Source organism: Stigmatopora argus, chromosome 10 (assembly GCF_051989625.1).
Source record: "Stigmatopora argus isolate UIUO_Sarg chromosome 10, RoL_Sarg_1.0, whole genome shotgun sequence".
In the NCBI taxonomy this organism is placed as follows: Eukaryota; Metazoa; Chordata; class Actinopteri; order Syngnathiformes; family Syngnathidae; genus Stigmatopora; species Stigmatopora argus.
Genome location: NC_135396.1, coordinates 11,927,719 through 11,946,502, shown reverse-complemented (window position 1 = coordinate 11,946,502; position 18,784 = coordinate 11,927,719). Strand labels below are relative to the sequence as shown.

At 37.1% G+C, this 18,784-nt stretch overlaps 1 protein-coding gene across 4 annotated transcripts in view; it reads left to right on the top strand.

Annotated features, from left to right (window-relative positions):
• The window catches only part of LOC144083417 (chloride channel protein 2-like), a 54,045-nt gene that overhangs the window by 4,215 nt on the left and 31,046 nt on the right, over positions 1 to 18,784 (top strand). For 3 of the 4 annotated variants that reach the window (XM_077611246.1, XM_077611249.1, XM_077611248.1), the window contains exons 2-9: positions 9,070 to 9,220; positions 11,399 to 11,449; positions 14,712 to 14,843; positions 14,939 to 15,067; positions 15,676 to 15,809; positions 17,007 to 17,084; positions 18,105 to 18,183; positions 18,511 to 18,636. In XM_077611246.1, the coding sequence (XP_077467372.1) occupies positions 9,070 to 9,220; positions 11,399 to 11,449; positions 14,712 to 14,843; positions 14,939 to 15,067; positions 15,676 to 15,809; positions 17,007 to 17,084; positions 18,105 to 18,183; positions 18,511 to 18,636 (880 nt within the window). The remainder of the gene's footprint in view (positions 1 to 9,069; positions 9,221 to 11,398; positions 11,450 to 14,711; positions 14,844 to 14,938; positions 15,068 to 15,675; positions 15,810 to 17,006; positions 17,085 to 18,104; positions 18,184 to 18,510; positions 18,637 to 18,784) is intronic. The other variant, XM_077611247.1, reaches the window with a different exon arrangement.

The window sequence follows — 18,784 nt, the reverse complement described above, 5'->3', positions numbered from 1 at the left end:
GCCAGATTGAAATGGCTGTACGAGTTTCAGCAAAAAGATGGTTTGATAGCCACTTTTCAAGCGTCCCAAAGCTTGGGAAACCTCAACAAAACGCATATAATGCCCCGACTTGGTGTTAAGTGACTTAACACCAAGTAAAGTATGTGTTAAATCATTTTAGATTTTGACAAATAGAAAATTTAAAACAATACAATTCATGATAAACCACAGACTAACAACATAGAGAGACAAACGGGTTTAAACGATTTAAATTTTCTCATTTAATTTTAAAAAGCGAATTTGACGACATGGTCAAATTTGTCTTGGTCATATCGGTAACATTAAATTTTCATGCACTTTTTGATATATATTCATATATTCTCTGCAAAAACATTTTTTTTTAAATGTATTGTTTGCAAAAGACTGACGTGACTTAACACCAAGTTAAAGTATGGCAAGTTTAGGTAGCCCTAAATTAAATTGGAGTGGCTTTGATAGTGTTATCATCTTTACTTGTGGAAAAAACACCCGAGGTGAAAGTTCTCAACAACTATTACTCCTGCCAAAGCGGTCACCTTGAAATGGCTGGAACATAGCATTCAAAGTTGGCATATCATGGGATGTTCAGTTTTTAATCCACTGTTTATGTCTCAGATCTTTTGAATTGATGGCTGCTTTTGTTGATAACACATTTTTTATCATACAATATTGTTTACATATCAAACGCATAACATGATGAGATGGGAGAGTTTGGATATTTGGACTTTTTTTTCCAATTTTTTTGCTGCTTCTTGTAATTCTAACTAACTTTTAAACATTCCAGGTTTATTCAAATTAATTTTTAACACAACTTTCTTGGACAGAGTGACAGTTTAAAATAAATAACGTTAAAAGCTATGGTATTCAAAAGTACACTCAAAGGGAGTGTCTGACAAAGTATACCTTAAGTCGAACAATCTTGCTAAAATATTTACTGTAAACTATTTTTAAAATTGAATATGTTGATGGGGTTAACATTCTTTTTGAGCCATTTTAGCCTCCCAGTTGAGAGATTTATTCAATGGGTCCTCTCTTCTTTGAACAAGCACACACTTGGTTTGAAACACTGCCCATTGGGTCTCAGTGTAGTGTGTGTGTGACTGGACTATTAACTTGTTTGTTTTGGAGTAGATCCACTCATCAAAAGAAACAAGACTCCCTACTGATTTTGCTGTTCGTTCTCACAACTTAATGTAACTTTTTCTAAAAAAAATAATGTACAGTAATACATTATCTGTCGAACAGTCATCCACCCACCCATATGCTATTCTAACTTAATTTTTGTCACTGATTTCACCAAAAGACTAATAGATAAATATGTGATGAAAGTACATCTCTTTGTAATTATGATTAAACAATTATTAGAGAGAGAATGTTTCCTCAGTATTGGTACGATCCATTGAGTAACAGTGCTAGATGGTTTATTCCACAGCCAGAAGGTAAACCCCTGCACAGGTCAAAATCTTCAACAAACCATTCTAAATCAGGAAAATGTTATGAATTTACTAGATGCCAGGCTGTTTGTTTGATAGGAGTAGTAATCATATAACGAGGTACCCTTAATGTTAACTTATTTTTAATAATCCTCTCTGTAGTCCACAGAAACTTTGAAAATCTGTCTGCTCTATTTTAAAATGGGTCCGAGCGACCATCAGCTGGTTCCGACCTGCCGATCTCAGACTGCGAGACGGGTATTTGGATGGCTTCAGCCAGTAATACTGTATACACAAGAGCCGGTCTATGAAAGGCTTTAAATATCAATAATGTGAGTTATATGGGCATATTGCAAACTTCTTGTTCAAGAAAGTGAACGGGCTATTAGAACAGTCCCACTTTGAAGACATAAGCACAATATTCTCCAGTTTGCAGCGATAATAACGTGGACATTGCTCACTTTATCATTAACTGTTGGTCACTGCACTTACTGATAGAGATTAGCTAATATTATTAATATCTAGTTGTTTTAAGACAGAACTTGCCATTTTGAAACTGCTGGCAAGATTTAAATATAGTCTTTGGTTTAGGGTGTTGAGATATGATGCTGCAGAGAAGCCTTCTTAAATAAGATGGGACAGATGCTTTATCTTCCTGTCTTGTGTCAACTATTCATAATTAACTTTGATTAAATAATAAAATAAAAATATTGTTTGAAAATGCTTCGTGATATTTCCCAGAGTAAAACCAAAATGTGGCCCGTTGTGGAATAAATCGATGAAATGAAATGGAGGCCAATGAAATCTAGATAAGAATTGGACTAGTAATCTGAGAGGATTTGTGAGCATGTCTATTGTCACTGTTGCATATATTTAGGTAACCAGAAAAAAATGGTTGAGGTTAAGTTATCAATTCATTCAGAACTAATAATGTTTCCTGACTTTACCTCAGGCCTTGTGCAGTGTCATTGATTTGTAAATGCATTATTTCTTTCTGACATAAATGTATCCAATGTGTTGATAAGGCATGCTTTTCATAGTAAGTTTGCTCATCTTGTGACCAAATTATATATTCAGGTTTTACTCATCTAAAGCCACCTAAAATAGTATGCTACGACCTACCACAGCCTGATGAATCATTTACAAGAAATGGGTGTGAATATGGTTAGATGGGATTTTATACCCTTAATATTTCAATTTGTGGTAATAGCCATGACGGATATTTTGGATTGATTACTGGGAAAACGCACTTAGTGGAGTAGCACCACTAATTTTGTTATACGCAGCTGTGTATGATGACAATAAAGGCTTTTGATTTTGATTTGGTGAAGCGACTAGACAAATATATTTCATAATACTTCTGTATTTGCTTTGATTTGGAGTTGTGCTCATGACATACATATTTGTGTGGTTTGTTTTTTTATCACTAGTGTTGGTCTTGGAGTCAGATGGTCTTGCGTAGTATTATTATGGGTGCCTGTGCCTGCATTTTGTATGGATGAACACAGGCAATATTGTTTTTAAAGTATTATCTTAGATGATCACAAATACACTCCTACTCATTCATTTTTGTTCTGCTCATCCTCGCAAGGATCACGCTGGTGTTGAAGCCTGTTCCAGCTAACTTTGGGCAGTAGACTGATAATGTTTGTGGAATATGGGATACACTGAGAAATCTTGATTAGAATAGGCTTGATCACTTTATTATACTCCAAATCGACTGTGTTTATTATATGCATGTATGGAAAGTATTGCTCTGGTAACCCCCAATCCATCCAATAGCCCAATATTTTAAAATGGAAGACAATTTGCCATTTTGGAAAAAATAATTGACCAGATTTACTTTGGATTCTGTGAGCCTAATACCAAGGATACTTTGACAAATATGATCAAAAGTATCCGTTATGTGGAAATAGTGGTCTAACTCCATCTCTGGTCATTCAATGACGCTATTTGTGTGTACTTTTTGAGTGACTGAGTGCACTTGCATGCGCAAGCATATGAGTAAATCTCACGAACAGCTTATCTGAAGGCACATGATGTAGCTGAGAAAGTATTGTTTGAGAGTTTAATCGTGCATTTGTGTGACACTATTTGGGGATGTAAGACACACTTAAACACTTGAAAATGAAAAAGAATGTCAAAGAAATAGAAAGACAGCTGTGTGTAACTTGTGTGCAACATTTTGCAACAAAATAACAGTGATGAAAATGAATAGGGATTCATTTGGAGGAACAACTTCAGAATGTAAAACAAATAGAAAGACAGCTGTGCACTTGTGTGCAACATTTTGCAACAAAATAACAGTGCTAAAAATGAATAGGGATTGATTTGGAGGAACAACTTCAGTAGAAAAAAAGTGCAAACAAGGGACTCAGTTGAGGGATACGGAAATGTGGAATTGGGTAATGTTTCTGGTCTTTGCTACACAGTTTGATTTTAGGAAATCGAGAATAGACATTTTTATTAAGTAATAGATCAAAATTGAACTAAAAACTCTGCTTTCTTGATCCAAAATGAGCATGACGTCCTCTATCACAAATTAGGAACTGGGCCGATTCTATCTCGTTATGCGATCGTGTTCTGATACAAGTTTTATTCATAGATTGGGCCACGCTGTGAAAATTTCCAATCTATGAGCCATATCTCAGAACCTGTTGTGTAACGTGTTTGTGCGCCTTGTACTGCCAAAATGTGACTTCGGTAGTGTCTTAGCAGCATTCCTCAGTTTTTATTTTATCAACATACAAGATACTCACTGTTGATGTTTAATTTCAAGGCCACAATCATGAATGGAGGCTTTTTTGCCTATTTACAAGTCCATTGCATCTTCTGCAACAAGACAAATTTAGTGGCTGATATGGGCTGAAAGCCATCAAAAGCATATTGAACTATACCTGTGTGTAATTATCCACATTTTGACAGCATATCGCCTTCAGGTTGGCCATCATGTGCAAATGCCATGGTGAGCTATTCAGGAGTATACACCTTGGACACAATAAGAAAATGACCTACAATTTTGTGCAAGTCTTGCTTATCAGGAAGGTAGCAAAATGCTCTTTCTGACATATTCAGGGAAATTGTGGATGTCTCTCCTGGATATCGCAAATGGCAAGGATTGAATAGGAAAAGAAATATAAAGAGAAGAGCTATCTGGTTATCAGAATTGTATGTGTATTGTTATGGAAGCCTAAAAGGGTTAGGGTTGGGGTTACTTTACTATGAAATACAGTGGTACCTCGAGATACGAGCTTAATTCGTTCCGGTACTGAGCTCGTATGTCGATATTCTCGTAACTCGAACGAACGTTTCCCATTGAAATGAACTAAAAACAAATTAATTCGTTCCAACCCTCTGAAAAAACACCAAAAACAGGATATTGGATTGGAAAAAATGTTTTATTTCTTCTAATCGCCATCTATTAACAAAGTAACACATAAATAGTGGTTTAATATTACTAAAATTTGTTTAATAGAACTAAAATTAGACAGTTTTGCGGAGCGTAGAGAGAGGGACATAGGGAGACTTTTTGCACCGGTGAATTGTAATATAACATAAATAAATTTAAATGAACTTGGATTACGATCCAGACACACTCAAAAATAAATTTAATCTAACCTTAAACTAAACTTAATTCTAATTTTGTTTTACATTTTTATACCTTCTCCTGGCCGGGTTGGCTGTTTGCCCCGCCTCCACCCTCACGTTCACTATCGATGGACTATTTGCCGTTGTATTCCCTTCAAAATATTCCGAAAATGATGATTCGGGCTGAGTGACGGAAAAAAACACTGAAAAAATGCAACGCTCCGCCCAGTGCTCGTAGATATCTGTTATACACGAAAGAGATGCAGAAAAAAGACAGTGCGCTACAATGATAAACAGCCTCTCATGTCTTTGCCACCTGGCTTTCTTGTATCTCGAATTTTTTCTCGTATCTAGAGATAATTATTTGTACTCGTATCTCGAAATGTTCGTAAGTCGGGGTGCTCGTATGTCGAGGTACCACTGTAGATGTTTTTTAATGCTCTAGGGTGCACCCTATGCGGCCAATAGGGAAGTCTTATGTACATGTGCCAGACTGCCATGCCAACATGGGCAAAGAGCTGGGCAAATACTTGGAGGGCAGAATGGATAAAGGACAGAAAAATAGAAGGCAGAAGAAACCACAGAAGGCATTACTTATAATGAATTTGAGCAGGAAGAGAAGCTATGAAAGAAGAATAGTAAGCAAATGTTTTAAGTGTGAAATGGAGGAAATTTTGGATGAATTACTCCACTGTTCCTGCAAACTGAATCCAGAATTTTACTTTTTGTTTTTTAATTTATTTGCACTGTGGGAAAGTACAACAGCCACTCTGAATTGCCCCTAGGAATGAGTGTGAGGGTGAATGGTTGTCAGTCTCCTTGTTTCTTGCGATTGGCTGGCCACTGATCCAGGGTTTCCCCCGCATGGTGCCCATAGTTGGCTAGGATTGGCTCCAAAAACCTTGTGAAGATCAGCGGTTCATAAAATGAAGAAGAAATAAAGGAAGGTACAACAACAAATAGTGTGAAAGCAGAACAACGATTGATAAATGGAAAAGTCCTGGGCGGCCCGACATCCGAGTGGTTATTTATTTATTTTTTACATTATTTTTATTATTATTTTTCAGAACTATGGAGGTCATTTTAGCAGTTTTCTGCAACAATTAGAGCAAAAACGTCCCAGAATGTCATTTTATAAAGCTATTTAGTTGGTGCCCTTGTCTTTGGTGTCTACCAAATTTGAATTCTCTAAAATGTAGCTGGTTGGAACACACTTGCATATTCTTTGCTCTGATTGATCTGAGTGAGCGTGTCAGTGGGAAGCTCAAGGACCTTGGCAATGTGGTCACTGACACATCACGGAAACATGAACTGCAATCACTTTACAAAATGACACCAAACTTTGCTATTTCACAATTACACAAAAATGAAATACTCGCTCACTTGCCACTAAGTTATTAGATGTTTTTTTTTGCAGTCACATTCCAGATAGAAGATGAATATGGGATGTTCACTTAACTCAAACAACATGCACCTGTTAGATTATTGTAGGCGCGCATAGGTTATTGTAAAAAATGAGGGGTTAGAAAATATATTTCATCAGTAGTGATAATTGTCATCCACGGCCTTGGTTTAGAGAATCTGTAAACCTATTATACATACAAGTATCAAAAACGGTACTTTTTCCATTTAAGGCTTCTGACCACAAAATTGAGTATAACATAAGTACCTAAACAAACATGAACAGATAACAGAGTCCCAGTGAGGAAAGGCGTGAGATAGAGGGAGAAGAGGCGGGAGAGGCAGACATTTGGACACAATGACTCCCAGTGTTTCTTTCCGTGTCTCTCGCACGTGCTCTATCCGGATGTGGGACGGCACCGCCATGGCACTGCCCTGCACTGGCCCCAACATACACACTCTGGGCCTGGGGACACACTGTATCTGTAAAACTCATCAGACTGTGAAAACACAGCTGTGACAATAACAGGCCTAAGGTGGCGGAGAACTTGTAGAGATTCTCTGTCAAAGAGCCAAAGAAAAACCTAATGACTGTAATAAACCTGTTTTCATTTCATAATCACATTTCATTCTCAAATCCTTTCCCTCTTCTTCCTTTGATACAGACAGCCTTCCTTGTCTGTGGCCTCCTCTGTTCCTCTTATACATCCTCTTTGTCTGTGTGCGTGAGAATTTTGAAGACTTTAAATTAGAGTCTTTTGTTTATCCTCTCACCTGGTTGTGTATTGGACTTTCTCAGAGTCCCTGTTTCTATTTTTTCTTTTCTCACTCCATGTTTTCCTATCATGTTCCGACTCAGATTTCAATCTCCCCTTTGCCTCTCAAGTATTGTTTGTCATAACATCTCCACCATCAACTGGAGAATCCCTTATTTTTCTGTCTGCACACTAGGCTAGAAAGCAGAAAACCTGTAATGATAGTACCCCAGTGTTACTTTTTATCTGCCATTACAATATACTGGTAATGTCCCGATCCGATACTCATTATTAGTATCAATGCCCAATCCAGCGATTTTTGAAGGCTCAAATTGGGTCAAAAGATCGGATCAGATCCAGTATTCGGGTGTGTTTTCAGTACCATGGTGCTGTAAATCAAACCCCTAGAGAAACATGTGCACCCCTCTTTAGAAACTAATGATAGTAATAGAGCCTTGTGTAATATTTGTAAAAAGATCATTTCTCTAGGATGTACAGGCAGGGCTCACTTTAAAACAAAATTTGGCATTTACTGGTTGCATTTTTTTATTACATTACTTTTACTGTTCTAAAAATATAGGCATCAGATCCTTATTGGCAAAGCATATCTTGAAAAAAAATTGAATCAGATTAGAAGTAAAGGAACGAACAAACAAACAAAAAATTTGGGACATCCCTGTTCTAATTAAACACATACTTGTTAAGAAGAAATGGAATGCTATTTGAGTAAAAAAAAAGTCCAGCATATAGTACATTACCATTCAATAGTTTGGACTCGTTTTGTCATTCAAAAGCAAGAGGAAGCACCTATACATTTTTTATTAACTCTTTTTATTTATTGTTTAACTTTTTTAGTAGTGAACCTACCAAAGCGTAGCCATATGTATTTGGTATAAGGTTCTACAATTCTGGCTGGCCATCAGTAAATTTGAGACATTCCCTATTGCTGAAGGTCTAAAGTGGCCTGACAATTTTTAAATTTGTGACCGTGATGAAAACAATTATTTGGACAAAAGTAAATTTCATTGTCAAAACCCAAACTATGTTTAATATTATTTACAGACAACAGAAAACATACTAAGAAAATTGTAACCTTCAATGATTTTCTTTTCCAGACCTTAACAAATCTCTTTATAATTAAAAAATCCTCAGTGACCTTGTATGACCTGTTTTGAATATCTTTAATTCTGTTGTTGTGACTGGTGCCCGTCTTCCTTCCCGCTAGCATGAAGGGAAGGGGGGTGGTCGCTCTGGATTTCTTAACTTTTTAGCACTTCCTGTTTCTTGGACTGCTGACTTAATGACTTTATGCTACTGTATATAGGTGTTATAAAGGCTGAACATGATTTGGGACTGATACTGATTGTTCTTGTGCTTTTACTGCTCTGTAAAATGCCCTTTGATCCCAAATCGTTTCAAGTTGTGTGGTAATTTTGGTCACTTTTTAATCCTGCCCAAAGATTGTTTTCTGTGCTCTGCCTTTTCTTATGTTGTGAACTCACACATTCTTATCACTAGAGAGAGACTATGTATACCTGTAAACACAATTTTCTTATGAACATTATGCACATCTCAATATATTAGAGTACTATTACTCTTTTGGGTTTCCTTAACAACCTGTCATATTTTTAGCGATTTACATTCTCTTAAAGCAGATGTCTTAGACAAATTCCAATTTCTACTAATCAATGAGGTCTCTTTAGTTCATCTGGGGATGCCTGCATTTGGACAGATTATGGTCGATTACAAATGTCTAGATTAGGTTAGAGAGCGATGCTTCATGATATCATTACCATATTTATAGAATATGGGTTGTCACATGTATGTAAAACGTATTATATATCATTTAATTAATTTGACTATTACTTTTTCAGATGTATGGGCGTTACACCCAGGAGCTGGGGGTGTACGCCAAAGAAGAAGCAGCTCGACTGAGGGAAAGTGGGCAGAGGCTTTCAATCACTGAGCGAAGTCGAAAATTGGACCTGCTGGAATATGACAAAGGACGCTGTGCCAAGTGTCGTAGTAAGTGTTACAAATAGTACTCATGTTACGCACTGAAGAACGTAACATGCACAATTTCTTTGTTGGCCTGTCCGCACCTCTGAAATATAAAAAAGATGTTTGATGGCAGAGGAATGACAAAACCAAATTTGACATTTTGAAGAACTGTTCAACTGTGCCAAGTCAGAACCTGGGGGCTGTCCCGTCATTATCCCTCAAGTTTGGGATGTTCTAGTTGAACTTGTCTTAATTTCAGCAGCTAAAACATAAGTTGGTCTGATGTCCATATTGTATCCGCACTAATAGCAGTATTGTTTTTTTTAAAGCGAACTGTTAAACCTAAAAAAAAATACTGTCATTATAATGCTTGGAAACTCCACAAGCATTATAATGACAGTATTTTTTTAGGTTTAACAGTTCGCTTTAAAAAAACAACAACAATACTGTTATTCCACAATTTGGTCAGTAGAGGGTAGGATTGGGCTATACAGCGCCTCTTAAGCTCAATGTAATTTAGTCTCATATGTCAAACTTGCCAACTGCGAAATACCACGTTATTATTCATGTATAGTAGCTACCACAAAGCCACATGTAGAATATAGTGTTCAAAGATATTTGCAGATTCACCCCTAGTTGGAGTTGATATTCTCCACTTAATATTCAAAGCATGTAAAAATGATTTCAGAGAGCTTGTCAAATATAATTCTCACAAAAATGCACACATGTACATACTCTCCTCTCCTCTACTCTATCTAAAAAAATAACGAATTATTTAATCGTTAATTACATGAATAGAAAATTATGAAGCCCCATGAGTGAGAGGGGATATTTACATTTAAATTCTTCCAGAAAATCTTTTAAATTATTGATTTGGGTTTTCTCATATTTAGTTTCTAGTTCCAGTCAGAATTTGCATTTTAGTCAATCCCTAATGTGTGTTTGTGTGTTTGTGTGCATATATGTATATATAATAGTGTCTATACTGTACATGGAAGTTTATGTATATATTTACTGTATACATTTACACAAACTAAGGTGATAAGTGATAGATGTACCTTTTATCATTTTGGTCTACGTCAGCCCTTGCACTCTCATTTCATTGGTTTTCAGGACACACATTTATCTGCAAGCCGTGTTTCACATCAAGTGTGATGTCAGCGAGAACTCAGCGTGGCGCCTTATGTTGCTATGGAGACATGCTGGCGCCTAGCGACCAACAGTTGCTCCTAGTTTTTTATTTTTTTTACATCATCACTTCCTGTTTTTCGTTTCTCTTCATTTCCAATAGCTGTATGCCTGCTTATACTCTCATTTTCTAACCAGCTTCATCATACCAAATTGTCAGGTTCGCCATTAGACATTTCCAAATTCACGCACAAAAAGGACAGTCTTTCTCTTGGATTTTTCATGTGCAAGAAAAAATACCGATGAGACAGCTTCCCAATTGCGTTCTGACATTATACTTCTTTTCTGTTGCTTTATTAAATTGAGTGGCCCTGATTACATGGACCTCTTAAGGGAGGGACAAGTGAGACGTCGGAGTGTGTTTATTTATGTGCGTTCATTGGAGTTGAGCCTAGTTCTAGTACATATACCAACCCACACCGACAATAGTCAAAACAGATGAGATGAGGAAGCCTCTTGCTGCGTCCAGGGCAGCTTCCCAGTATGACGAGGCGTCCTGGTTCCTCTTTTTTAGTCTAAGCACGGCTTTCAGGAACAAAGCTTATACTTCATTACAAGTAAGCTTGATAATACAGTAATCCCTTCATATACGAGTGTCCCAACATGTGAGAAATTTGAGACACGAGGAAAATTCAAAGCAAATTTTAGCCTTGAGATACGAAAAGAATTCGGATGTTCAGGGTGTCTTCCGCCTGGTACCCAGAGTCAGCTGGGATAGGCTGCAGCACCCCTCGTGACCCTTATGAGGATAATCAGTTCAGAAAATGAATGGTTGTTTCAAAAGGTTGTGTGAGCCTGTTAACTCGTTGCAATAGTTGCTACCCAGCAAGAAGAACTTACTTTCAAAAATACTTTTTATAAAAGCCTCTCACAAATTAATAGTTTTCTTTGTTTCCAAAAGACTTTAAATAAAAAAATAGGCTATTTGCTTTGATTTTCATGATTGTTTGCCATCTATTTTGTCAAAACCGTACATACAAACTTCTGATGATCAATGGTTTATCTGTCCTCCAGGGTCAGGATATCCATATGTTCTGGAAGCGCCAGCTCAGGACTTTATCTCTGGTAAAAAATTAAAAAATGAAAAAACAATCTGATGTAACTACCAACTCCTCATTAAACCTGAATTGCTTCTCCCTCATTATTAATCTTTAATATGTTACTTTGAAAAGTTTTCCATTCAGACTCGCTTTGGGACATTCGGGATTATGGAGTTTATTTTTAATACTACTGACGCTGCAAGAATTTGTTGCTCCACGAGATTTCTGCATGAGCACTTGTTATGCAAATTGTAGTTCTTAACTGGCACGAGGCGCATGTATTTAAGGACCCACAGGCAAAGGTTCTGATAGGCCTCCTTTGGTGGCTGGCCAAAGTTCAAGAGAAGTGTATCTTGGGGGTGGTGAGAAATGCCCGGCATTGGAGCTGTAACCACTGATGAAGTGGCGGTAAAAGTTAGCAAACCACAGGAATCATTGCAACTGCTTGCAAGAGACAGTAACTGGGCGTGAGGTGACTACCGACACCTTTACAGGGTCCATCTGTACTTTTAAAGAGGAGAAAGATAGAGCATAAAAGTCATATTTATCAGCTTTGACAAAAGGCAAGTTCTGAGGAAACGTTTGGAATGATGATCTCATGGAGCCCACCGTAATCAGTGGAAGCCCTCAATATCTTCTCCTTCTTATCCCAAAAAAAGAGCTCTGAGATAGGAAAAAGGATAGCTACTGGCAACCAAAGAGTCATTGATATATTTATCATAGGTGTCTATAACTTGGGGATGCCGATAGTTGTCTTAAACAGGATTGGGAACTCAGTTAGTTGTAATATCATAATCCAAACAGAAGCGTGTTCACAAAATGGAAGTCTAACAATCTAACACTCATTCCTTCATCAGCAAAGCCTTATATAGCGTGTGTAAATGATGTGGCTGTGAGAATGTGATTATTTGACTGATTGGCGGACTGTGATTGATTGTCAAAGCTGAATGACCGACGTAGAAGAAAGAAAGAAGCTAGCATGTCTCAGTTAACTATCGTAATTTTTGTACCTAAGGCTGCTACATTTCACCACAGAATGGGTTCCATTCTGATCCATGTGTGAACTGGGACATGACACACGGTGTGGTATTGCATTGTATTGTAGTTTGACCAATGAGATAACCGTCCCCCAATGACTGTGATGGCATATGGCATATGCTTTATAAAATGCAACATAAAAAAACCTAAATATTATTTAAGCGGCATGTTAAAATAACAATAATGTGATATTCATCTGCTTCATTTCATTTCGCAGCTTCCTCTAAAACAAAGTATATTGCAGCTCTAATTTGAAATGTGTGTTTTCTGTTTTGTGACTAATTCCCTCATCCTGCTCCTATTACGGCTTGCCCCAAGCTCTAATGGAAAGTAATAAGCACAGTCATTGTCTTTCTTTTGTTTTGTATGCTTGTGTATGAGAGGGGGAAGGAAAGAAAGATGGGCGGATAAATGGCCTTGATTAGGTCTAGACTGCAGAGTGCAGACAACATGATAATCAATTCATCTGTTGTCTGCAGAATTTGAAACGACTGTTTCAACGACTATACATGTAAATAAAATGCATATGAATAATATTTAAATATTCATGATGTAAACATTGACTGTGCACAACATCTATTATAATGTGCTCGTAAATGTGTTAATTTTACAACGTTGTGGCCCCCTGGCCACATGCCAGGATCACCTTGTATGGAGATCTAAAGTAGAATAACAAAGTTCTTTACAACAGAGATGCTTTTTAAATTGATTAGGCTGAATACGCATATGAAAGTATATTTCAGTGCACGTCTGCAGAGGACTGCAGTGCGGAAGCGCTGACACTGCAACACATTGATGAGGAGTTGGGGTTTGGTGTGTGGGTGGGAGAGCGATTGCGAGTAAAAGACTACGAGGGAGCAAAAAATAAATAGCTGGCTGAATTGAAGGATAGGATGGAGGAAATGCAAAGAGTGAGAGATAGAAAGAGCAATAAAAATAGATAGCGCAATGGTCTGAGAACAGAGCGATAAAATGCCAAGGTCCAATGAGTGAAAAGAGTTAAAAGAAAAAGATATAATTAAGGCGGAGTTTCCTGGCCTTTTAGGATGCCAGGCTTTAATCCAGGAAATGAAATCTCTCTTTTTTCCCCCTGTAACTATAGATTAAATTGTTTTGTTGTATTGTGTGAAATCCATTTATGTTTAACTTTATTTTGGTTTAATGGTGCAGTGTTTATGTCGCTTTTGTGAGGAAAAATAATATATATTTTGTACCGCGCAGTGTAATTGTGTGGCTGAATTAACATAATTCCATGAGATTGTTTTTATTTCATTATACGTATAATGTTTTACACAGAGCACATTAGTGTTCAACTCTTTTTTATATATCTTTTTAAATTCCTATTTATGTGATGATTGTGTGGGATTTTAACAAAGTTTCCTTTTGAGAAGAAATACAATTGTTTTGAATGGTTGTTTAATGTTTAAAGGAGAAGTGACGGATTTAGATGTCTATAGATCTGAGAATAGGAGGCATACTTACAGAAAAATATGTCTTAATAATTGGGAAGAAATTGTCAAACATATCTTCTTAAATATTTTCGTAACAAAAACATGCACACATTATATTTCTAAACAATTCAGTCAGTATTATGCTCCTGAGAAAACTTTCAACTAAAATGAACATGTGAAGCAAGTTAGAAAGGTGCGGTGGAAAAATCTGGTTTAAAAGCAACCTGGAGATAAAAATGAGATGAAAAGTCTGCGCTTCAATGTAGAAAGGCAGAAAAGTGTTTGTGATAATCAAATGGAGAAGGGCAAAAGGAGACCAACAGGTAATAAGAGATTAGAATGTAGCATGATGCTATTGCATGTCCCTTAGAATAAAGACCGCAATTTGTCTGCAGGGCGAAGAGTGCGTGCTGGTACGTGTGTGTGTCTGTTTGTGTACAGAAACTTCCATCAGATATGGCCAGTATGATAACATGGGGGAAAAAAAGTACATTTCTAAAAAGAAGGTAAAATATTTGTGTGTCTTCAATTTGAAATATAGAGAAAAATGGATACTGCCAGTGCACATTCAGATTTAAAAATAAGGCAGTTGTTTTATCATGGTCAATATGGAAACAATATAGCGTTTAGTGTCTTGCCCAATGACACTTCAACAGTGCACAATCATAGCTGGGATAAACTGCTGACCTTTCTGTTACTGGATCCTGTGATCTACCAAATGCTCCACGTGTATTTCAGTTTTGTCTTTTGATGTATGTGATCTTTGAACAAAATCTTTCTGTCTTGCCTACGTTTTAGTTTGCACTGTTCGCTGCCAGAAGTTCCTGATCTCACGGGTGGGAGAGGACTGGATCTTCCTTATTCTGCTGGGACTTCTTATGGCATTGGTCAGCTGGGTGGTGGATTTCTGTATTGCCATTTGTCTTCAAGGTGAGATATCTCGAATGGATAGTCAAGAGGAGCAATCGTGAATGTGCATATTTTTCTTAATTCTGATGCTGCGTGAATTTGTTTTTGTTCCACAGCACAGAAGTGGATGTATGGTGGCCTGGACAGTAATGTTTTCTTGCAGTATCTTGCCTGGGTCACATACCCTGTAGTTCTCATCACCTTCTCTGCTGGCTTTACTCAGATTCTCGCCCCGCAGGCTGTCGGTACGATTAAACACAAAACATAAACGCAAATGCAATTTTATAAATTTAGTGGAATGTTGCATAATTTGAAGCTATTATAACTTTAACTTCAAAATCCTTTCCTGCATCACTTTTGTTGGCATCATGCATGACAGATACTCAATATAGTTCTTTTTTCACACATTTGTGGCACTGCCTTGCTCACTTATCTTGTTCTGTCTTACCCTTATCCTCTTTGCTACTTTTCGCTACTCTTTGAAGGGGAGTAAAGGTGTGGTGCAGCCTATGTAGTTTGCACACTGTAATTAAATAAAGTTTCAATCAATTATGGTAATTTAAGATTTTAAAGGGACATACCAGTGAAAATCAACAATTCATAAATTACTAAAGTGAAGTAAATCAATTACTTTCTAACCAAAATATGGTTTGAATGTACCCAATTAAAGTGGCTACAAATCTTTACCCTCCATTTTTCAGGTATAAGACGGCCTGAAAATTATCTATCTTTAGAATCTCAAACTTTTGGATGTTTTATCATTTTGCGGCTAAAAGATCAATTAAAAAACTGAACTTTTTTTATAATTAAAATATTTCCCTCATCAAATCTGCAAATTATCTCCTATTTTCAGGTTCGGGTATTCCAGAGATGAAGACCATCTTGCGAGGGGTGGTGCTGAAGGAATACCTCACCTTCAAAACGTTTGTGGCTAAAGTCATTGGCCTTACCTGTGCCCTAGGTAGTGGAATGCCGCTAGGGAAGGAGGTAATGCTTTCACGCCAGCCTACACTATTAAACCTGAATACCAACAAGTCTAATCATTAGAAATTTATATTGAGTAAAGTGTGAATAGTGGAAGAGCAACAATTGTGAGAGTGAATACATACAGAATTACCAATATCTGTTTTAGGGTAGATTCCTCTTGCATTTACATTCAGATTGTTAATGTTGATACGTGGCACCCCATCAAAACAACTGTGTTTTGTTCAGTATTTTTTCTGCAGTGTGGTGACTGCTCAAACTACATTATACATATGAGGGTTTTGGAGTCATTTGCTTATTTTAGAGAATAGCAGTCAACATCAAGCACCAAAGTCTAAAAGTGAATAAATCTCCCCATATAACTCCGATGATCAGAGCTATAGTGCAATATCCAGAAATTTTGAACTTCTCCTTTAACATATTAAGCACATTTGTAGATGCTTAACATCAAAAATAATTTCCAATCTGGTTCTGGGAATTCCTCTTCTGTTAAGTAGGATAGTGGAAGTGTAACATTGTATATTGGCCCTTTTTGTTAGGAATTTTAAAACTTGTTGAAATTGCTTCTGAAGTCGTTGTGTAATGCTGCTCTACCCTTGGTTTGTACCCTACTTCCTATTAGCCCTGCAGCATGAATTACAATTGATTCACAAGAGGGACACCATAGGCACTGATGCTCAGGTACATCAACAGCCATGTGTTAGAGTGAGAAGGAAAACTTCCTCCTCTAGAGACATTTTTAAAACCCAGTGGGAGAAAAAGGGCTGTTTGGTATTTTATGCGATCTGGTTCTGCAGATGTTGTTTATGTCTTTTGCGCATGAATATGGTGACACAATCAGGAGCTTGACAATCTTTCAGAGAAACAAGTTCCAAGTACATAGTCTTGCCTGATGAGTTACTGTATCTTTCATAAGCCATGAAGCTGTTTTGGCTATTGATATCAAAGGTGGGACAAGAGCAGCATCTATACTTTTATTTACGAAAATTAAAATCTAGATCTGTGCCCTGAGAATGGCTGGCCACGGATTCAGGGTGTCTCCTCCCTGGTGCCCATATTTAAGCATGAAAGAGTGGAAAAAATTGGAATCCCACTTACACCTTTCCGATTATGTTATGTACTACCTGTTCAATTAAATATTGTTCTTGTCTTGTCTTTTACTTATTTATTTTAATCCTTTTGCCTTTTTTTTCGCTCTAGGGTCCATTTGTCCACATTGCCAGTTTGTGTGCAGCTCTCCTCAGCAAATTCATGTCTCTATTTGGAGGAATTTATGAGGTATCGATCGCTTATCAATGTTTTTCTATTTCCAAAATACATTGTTGTTGTGAGACACTTGCTGTTTCCCTCTGTTTAATGTAATTAAGGCTGAGTGCCTTAAATTTTGAACATGAGGGACAGCCAGCTACCCAATTGCCAATTGTAGGAGACGGACAACCATTCATGCTCACACTCCTACAAATGGACGATGATATGATTAAGCAAGCAACCATCATTGCGGCAATTTTAGGAGTGATATCCAAAAGAGCAGGAATGCCCTTATCTTGATGTGATGACAAATCTGACAAATGTTTGTCGTTGTTTTAATCTTTACTTTTGTGCTATGGTTTATAAAAAGACAATGGGTTTATTTTGGAGATTACTGATCTGTGGTTGGTAGGTGAGCACTGATATTTATTGCTTGATTTTTAAACGAGCAGAACGGTGAATAGCACGTCTGGTTCACAATTCTGCGATTAAGGGTTCAATTCCTGGTGGGTTCTAACTTTCCCGTGTGGAGTTTGCATGTTATCCCTTTGCTCATGGGGGTTTTCTCCAGGTACCCCAGTTTCCTCCACATTTAAAAAAACATGCATGATAGGCTGATTTAATATTCTAAATTGTCCCAAAGGATGGGTGTGAGCGTGAGGGTTTGTTTGTCTCCCTGTGCCCTTTGATTGGCTGGTGACCAATTCAGGGTATTCATTGATTATTAGATGGTGTGTAAACTGAGTTTCAATTAACTCCTGTCCCACTACCCCATATCACTTCTATCTCACCTCTGATGGTCCTAGAAATAGAAGAAATTGACCTGGTTCTCATCCTTCACATGGTCATTTTCATCCAATAATACTGGTTCACATTGTTTTGTTGTTTTCTGTATCATGCGTTGCCCTGCAGTTCATCATTGGTAATCTCAAAGCACCATAAAGAATTTGAAACCTTGTGGGTCATATTTCCGATTTGTTCGATGTCATTACTTTTTATCACACAATAGGTAAAAAATACTGACTGGACTTTACAATAACTGTGATTCAGAACGAGTCAAGGAACATTGAAATGCTGGCAGCAGCCTGTGCAGTTGGAGTAGGTTGCTGTTTTGCTGCTCCAATAGGAGGTGAGTTGCTTAATAAACAGCAGATGGGCAATAAATTCTTTTAAGAATTATCTCAACTTTGATCATTGTTAAAACACACACACTCACGCACATACACAAAATGGTCTGCTTAACAATGAATAGCAAATATAATATATATCTAAAATTTGTAACATTATGTATTGAATGAAGATAAAAAACATCTACAAAGTATGAAAGTTGTTTTTATTTTTTCCTATATCCCTTGGTTATGGAACCATGTCTTGTTTGTAATTTATTCAAAGGAGCTAAATTGATCAAATGATTGATTGTATTTTGTTTGTTTGTTTATTTCTGTGTGGTTTTTAGGTGTGTTGTTCAGTATTGAAGTCACATCCACGTTTTTTGCGGTGCGGAACTATTGGAGAGGTTTCTTTGCTGCTACGTTCAGTGCCTTCATCTTCAGAGTACTCGCTGTTTGGAACAGAGATGAAGGTAATTTAAAAACTTCTGTTAAGTCAGTGCTTATCAAATAGTGTGTGAGCCTTGGGAATATGCTTTTTGACATCTGTACGAAAATGAAGTGTGATTTTTCATCCACTCCAGCCACTATGTTGTTGTTGTTCTTTTTTGTAACAAGAAA